At 36.1% G+C, this 7,241-nt stretch overlaps 1 protein-coding gene across 1 annotated transcript; it reads left to right on the top strand.

Annotated features, from left to right (window-relative positions):
* Window positions 1–1,830: 1,830 nt before the first annotated feature.
* Window positions 1,831–6,317, top strand: CUTA (Nitrogen regulatory PII-like, alpha/beta). Its single transcript, XM_028218733.2, has 6 exons — window positions 1,831–2,073; window positions 2,176–2,291; window positions 3,630–3,692; window positions 5,400–5,431; window positions 5,534–5,628; window positions 5,921–6,317. Exons 1-6 carry the CDS (start codon window positions 1,895–1,897, stop codon window positions 6,000–6,002), a joined length of 567 nt encoding a protein of 188 aa, XP_028074534.2. The 5' UTR covers window positions 1,831–1,894; the 3' UTR covers window positions 6,003–6,317.
* Window positions 6,318–7,241: the final 924 nt, after the last annotated feature.

The raw sequence follows: 7,241 nt of genomic DNA, 5'->3' as shown, positions 1-7,241 counted from the left end.
GTGTAGATTGCTCCTTTCATTTGTTTTAAATATATGCATCAAACACACTTTTTGTAAATTAAAAATAGTAAGTTGTAAACGTTTTTCAACAACACATAAGAGGTCATTTGTTAACGTTTTTATTTCTTGTTGTTTGATTCTTTTTTTTTTTCTTTTTTCTTTTTTCTTTTTTCTTTTTTCTTTTTTGTAACTGAAAACGAAAGCTTGTTGGATATATTGTTTCCGTTTTTAAAAAAAATTGAAATTGATTTCAAAATTTTCAAAACTTTTGAAAACACCAAAAAGTGATGTTTTCACTTATTTTTAAAAGTTTTCACTTTCTCCTCTCACCCACTACCCCACTACCACCACCACCATTGGCCACCGACGAGACCACCCCCACCGCCAATAGTTGGCGGGCTCGATGACTCTTTGACGGGTAGACGATCACCATCTTGATCTTCAGCCGCCTACAACATCCAACTACTAATTCGACAGACACCTCTGACTACCTGCCACTACCGATCACTACATTTGTCCACTTTCTATCACTAGCCACAAACTTAAAAAACTCACCAAATTATATATAATTTTATTTTTAAAATATTTGCATACACTAAACAAATTTTTTGTATTTATTTTCTACAAAAATAAATGAAAATATGTTTCTTATTTTTCGCAAATTAAAAATTAAAAACTAAAAATGTTAACAGAATCAAAAAAAAATTATTTAGTTATTTATTTAAACTATTCATACCTAATATATTATAAACAACTACTAAAATAAATAAATAAATAAATAAAATCCTATTATAATCTAAATAGCTATACATTTTTTATATTTTACGAAAATATATACAGAAAAATAAAAAAATAATATAACATAAATAAATATACAACATACTTATATTCATCATACCAAACAACCCCTAAATTATTGAATAAGCTATGGCAAACTTCCCCAACATTGTTCAATAAAATTAGATTTCAATCAACTAATATACCTTTCGTCTGAAGTGGGTATGGTATCAATCAACCCAAAAGAAATTGGACAAATTACCAACACACCCTCTTGATTTTTGATTAAAATATGAATTTTTTTTTAAAATTTGAGAAATTATATTTCGCCTCCTGAAATTTATATTTTTATAAAGAATAATGTTTGAGAGCTCGAAAATCCCTGCCCCCTAATCCCCCTAATGCCCAAAACGACGACGTTTTGGGCATTAGGTTTTTTTTTTTTCTTTTTTTCCTTCGATTTTCAGTCTGCAGAGAGGGAGAGAAAGAGAAGAGAGAAAGAGGAGAGGAGGAGAGAGGGAGAAAGAGAGAGGAGAGGAGAGCTTCGATCGTCTCGCCGCCCGCCGTCGTCGCCTCACCGCCAGCTCCTCCTCTCCGCCGTCGCCCCGCCTCTGCCTCTCGTCGCAGCAGCAGCAGCAGCTCCTCCTCCCCACCGTCGCCCCACCTCCGCCTCCTCCTCCCCGAATATTATGCCCCCTCCAGTCCCTCCTCCTCCTTCCTCCCTCCCTCCCTCCCTCCCTCCTCCTCCTTCCTCCCTCCCTCCCTCCTTTCTTCCTTCTTCTTCTCCGAGCTTCGTTCTTCTTCTGAAAAAAAAAAAAAAAAAATCCAAAAACGACAAAACAACGTCGTTTTTGGTTCAGGGAATTAGGGGCGGCTCAGTTTCGAGCGACATAGCACGATTGTTTTATAAATTATCTCATAAGATTTATATTTGTATAATAAATTGTCCCTTATTTATTATGCAAATATAAATTTCATTAAGTAATTTATAGTTTTTCAAACTTGAAGAAAATTTGTATTTTAGTCAAACGTGGAGGGATGTTGGTAATTTGCCCAAAGAAATTTGAAAAAAAAAAAAAACCCCTATAATAAAAGAATCCGAATCTGACAAGTGAAAATGGCAGTCGCAACTACAGTCTCTGCGATAGTATCGTCACCAACAGTCCGTCGAAGACTGCCCTTCGTTGGGGCATTTTGCATCCTGAGCTTGGGCATCTCCAACCTCTGCTCCCCTTCTCTTTCTCTTTCCTCCTCCAACACTCCTCCTACTTCTGCTCTCTCTCTCCCTCTCTTGAGGTATTTCCTCTTCTCTCTCTCTCTCTCTCTCCTTCCCAATTTCTAGGGTTTTATGTATAAAAAAAAAAAATGTCTTGTTCTGAAAATATTATGGGGTTTCAGATCCAAGTTCAGTAGCCAAACACCTGCCAATAGTAATCACGGCATAAAGATGGAAGCCAATAACAAAACTGTGCCGAGTATTGTCGTCTATGTCACTGTCCCCAACAAAGAAGCAGGTTAGGGTTCCCTATGATTAATTGATTCTGTAATTCATTAATTTATACCTTAACTTGAATACACTACTGATTATGTTGTAAAGTTTAATCTCTGTATAAAATTTCATAATTGATTCTGTAATTCAGAAATTTATATCCCAACTTGAATCCACTGATTGTGTTGTAAAGTTAATCTCTGTATAAAATTCATAGGAGAGTAATGTTCGGACTTTATTGAACTTCACAATATTGTTAATGGAAATTATAATTCCTTCAATTTTGTGTTGTCAACTCCAAAGAATTTATGACCATATGGTTTCTGTATCAAATATGTTTTTGGCTACTTTAATGATGGATTCTGAATGTTTTTTTGTGAAAACTTCCACTACTTTCGGGAACTATCTATTTACTTGTAATCCTTGTCTAGTTTTGTTGTATATGCACCTTTTGCGTGTATGTTCTTCCTCTATCTTATTCAAATGATGTGCCTGCTTATTTTGTTCCTAATCATTAAATTTGCATATACGTATATATATGTCATTTCTTCGAAGAATTTTTCTATGGAGTTATTCCTTATTCATATTTAGGACAACGGCTCTCCAAAAGAAAGCATCAGCTAGCTGAATGATTTTGACCTCACAATGTCGTGATTACAATAAAACGTTGGAAGCTTTTTTTTTTTTTTTTAATAACCGGGTGTTCGAGCCAGCTTATACACACCTTAACTAATTCCGGGAGACCAATTCCACTGCCATTTGTGGGGGGTCCCATTTAAAGTCAGAGCAAATGTTGTGTATGGATTGGACCTAAGGAGCTTATTGCAACTCGTGAGTATTGAACCTGAAACCTAGAGGGAGTACACCCACAAGCCCCAAGGTGTGCCCAATAGGCCAACCCCTTGAGGTTAAAACATTGGAAGCTTTGATGGATCAGAAGTGGGAAATAAGCATTTACGTGTTTTTGACTTGTAGAAAGCATGGACAAATAAAGTAACACAATTAGAATGTTTGTATGAGGTTCTAATGGATGATATTTTATTGTTTTCGTATGAACCTAATATCTGTGGGCTTGGGTAATCTAATGACCTATCACTCAAATCAAATCTATAATTCTTTTAATTAAAAAATATTAAAACGAAACAAAAATAAGTATGTTGGTGTTTTAACATGCTACTGACCTTTAGAGATATAACAGGAGGTATTAAAATGAGCTATGATGCTTGTGATACTGAAGATAACTTGCTTATCAAAAAAAAATGATATTGAGGATAACTTGAAACTGATAACCTACTAGAACTAAATACATATTCTTCTTATTCTTGGTATTCTTCACGATTTTTTTTTTTAATTTTTTTCTCAGGTAAGAAACTGGCAGAAAGCATAGTCAAAGCGAAACTTGCAGCATGTGTGAACCGAGTACCAGGCACGTGCTTCCATATCTCAAATCTCTCAAATTGAATCTTTAGGTTGTGTTTGGTTCATGGATTTGGGGAGTTGGGGAGGGATGCAAAAAGGGAAAAGAAAAAGGTATGTGAAATTAGGTGTAATGTAAGTATGTTTTATTCACATTTCACCTACTTTTTTCTTTTCCTGTTCCCTTTTTAAATCCCTTCTCAAATCCTTGAACCAAACACAACCTTAAGGTTGCCGTTGTTTCACCATGTTTCGGTCTCAATAAGAGAATAATCTGTTGAAGGTTTTGCATGGCTATAAGAACAGATTTCATGTGTTTCCTAGTGAAAGTGTTGAACTTATGTTTGGAAATCTTATACAGAAGTATCCACTTACCCTATTATTTTTATTGGTCGGTGGTGCTCTAGCTTTCTTACCGGATTAGATGTAATTTTTGGTACAAAATGAACATTGATCATACTAGGTTTTATTGAACATACCGTTTTGTGGAAGTTTGACAGGACATGCTCAGCATATCATGGATTGTTCCAATAGGGTTTACATGGTTTATTTTTGGTGCAAGAATTTATAAATGAGACAAAATATCCAGTTGCATTTTCAAATATAATATTGGTGGTATTCACTACAACATGCCTTTAACTTAGTAAGGATCTTTTCTTTCTGTTAGTGTTTATGAAGTTATAAGCATGAGAGTTGATTTGTTTTAGGGTTGAGACTGACAGTTACAAGTTATAAGCTCTTGGTTGCTGACTTTGGGTTCTCACTTGAACCTTCTGGTGTGATATTTTCTTCTTGCTTTTTTTTTTTTTAACAGTATTTTCTTCTTGCTAGGAATGATGTTTTTTGGCCCAATTAATCCAACTAATTTGATTATAAATAGATGGATGGTGATTGGGTATGTGTCATAGTGAAAGGGTATGCAATGATGGTGTTGAGGTACAGGTGACCAGAGGCTTATGGTTTAATGGTTGTTTGTTAACAGCCAGTAGGCAATGGGCGGTGAGATGAGGATGGTCAGCGGTGGTGGCTAGAGGTTGATGAGAACTAGTTTAGGTTCTCAATAAAGATGGGAGTGAAGACTTCAGTCGTAAGAGATTTGACTTTCTTCAAATAACTGTGTACTAGTATAAGGGTAATAATGCAAAAGTAGATTTTCTTTTAACATTGTTAGACCAATAAAGCTTATAGTGGAAGTCAGTGTAATTTGTGAAAACCCAAGGTGAGGTCTTTGTAATTGTTAGATATCTCAAGGGATGGGTCAATGCAATATAACCCATGTCTTTTTAAATTCCCTCTGCTTGGATTTCTAATTAGATCTCTCTTCATATTGTTGTTATAAAGCAATTATATCCAGCCTTTCATCTATAATTCTTTATGTAGAGCCTGTATCCTACCCTTGCCCCTAAATTTTCCCTCGAATTATATCCCACTTTTGTACGAGTGCTCAAGTTCTTCACTCTATCTACTACTCATAGTGGTTACACTTCATAGAAACAAATATTGGTAAATAGTGAGCTGAGCAGCGTGGGAGACTCGTAATACACAAGATGTTGTACATTTATTAGTTAAGGTGAATCACTAGATACTTATTCACCTTTGCAATGCTCCGCAATATCTTGAATTTACAGATTCATATGCTTATCAGGAATTTACAGATTAAAGTGTCTGATATATAAATTTAGAAAACCTGATGAACTTTTTACCTTTTCCAATGCAGGCATTGAATCGGTATATGAATGGAAAGGAGAGGTAAGATTTCCCACTACTACAAAGTGAAAAAGAGAACCCTTCGAATTTATCGTAAAAGTTACTTTATGCTTGTCTTGTAAACTTCCACATTGTTGGCTGCAGGTTCAGACAGATTCCGAGGAACTGCTTATAATCAAGACTAGGGAATCCCTTTTGGAAGCTCTAACCGAGCATGTTAAGGCAAATCATGAATATGAGTAAGCCAATTCCTCTGCAATATCTTACCTGCTTATTGTTTGTACCCTGACATAAAACGAGCCCAATCCATTCCAACAACCCCCCCACCAACTGCAAAATGTATCCAATTACTTGTCTCAAATGACAATAGTGTTGCATCGGTTCTTGAATATAATAATAACACAATCACTATGAAGACATTCTGGCCCTTGACCTGGATTCTTAACCACAACTGACTTGACTAGTATTTGTAATTAAGGTGTATGCATAACAAGTTTTCTTCTCACCATCACTGTGCTCTATTTTCACTAGGGTTCCTGAAGTAATTGCCATGCCAATAGTTGGCGGCAGCATCCCATACCTTGAATGGCTCAAGAACAGTACGAGGGACTGAATTCCTCTACCTCAGCAATGGAGTTACATGAAACTATCTAATGTTTGGTGAAATGGCATTTTTCGTTTGTTTGTCAGGGGTCATCCTGTTTAGTTGTACATTCATATGGCCTGTGTGTGTGTGTGTGTGTGTGTGTGTGTGTGTGAGAGAGAGAGAGAGAGAGAGAGACTTGCTATGGAACTGATTATCAAATATGTATTCTATTCTGAGCAAAAGGAATTTGACATCCTATAAGAATTGTCTGTTCTTTATGTTATATGGTCTTTCTTACTTCGGGATAAAGCAATAAAGACACGACTAAATTTAAGGAAAAAAGAGTTAATCATTTGAACTGCTGTGAGATGTTTCCTAATGAGATGTTTATGATTTATGAAACTATCTTTTACAGGTGTACAACCCTGTACTTGTGGCCCACAAGTTCTGGGCTAGGGTCTCTTCGTTATCTGGAATTGTGTTAGCTTAATATTTTTTTGATCAGCAAAAGAAATCTTTATTGCTGACCATGAAAGGTACAAGATGTACACACAAATACATCAATAAAGAGAAGAGGGGGCACCCTCATCAACATAGCAAAGAAGAAAACAGCAAAGCAGCAAGCAAACCAACCCAAAGACATATATAAGCAGACCAACCCAAGACCAACCCAAAGACAGATAAAGGGGCAGAGCAACCCAAGACAAATAAAGAACTAGACCAACACCTGCTGCTGCTGCTCACCAGAAGAAAGCAGATTATAAATCAAGACACCTCTGCTGCTGCTGATACACCCAAACACCTGATGTTTATCTTTGTGCATCACATCAAACCCTGCCACCTAAACAAACTCTAATCTGCTAGATGTTATACAGAAAATCATTAATAGGAAATTGACAATCCTTAGAAGAAGTGTTCAGCCAAATAGCTAATCTGATAATAATTGACACCTAAAGCTCCTTCATAGCTGGTTGAACATTATTGAACAAGCACTTATTCTGATGCTTCCAGATGGACCAAAGGGCAACCAAAGGAATAGCATTTCATATCCTCCTTTTAGCTTTCATGAGACAGATACCAGCCCACCAATGCAACAAACATTCAACAAAACTAGGCACAACCCATACCATTCTCTTCCAAATTAGAGGACAAGAAATGAGAACACGTGAAATAGATTGTGCCTCTACTTTACAAAAAATACACACATTGGAGACTTCCTCACCCAGCACTACAACCCTTTGGAGAAAAACGGTAGTTTTGATTTTA

This window comes from Camellia sinensis, chromosome 6, assembly GCF_055761805.1.
Source record: "Camellia sinensis isolate YWXY chromosome 6, ASM5576180v1, whole genome shotgun sequence".
Lineage (NCBI taxonomy): Eukaryota > Viridiplantae > Streptophyta > Magnoliopsida > Ericales > Theaceae > Camellia > Camellia sinensis.
This window is presented reverse-complemented; position numbering and strand designations above follow the sequence as displayed.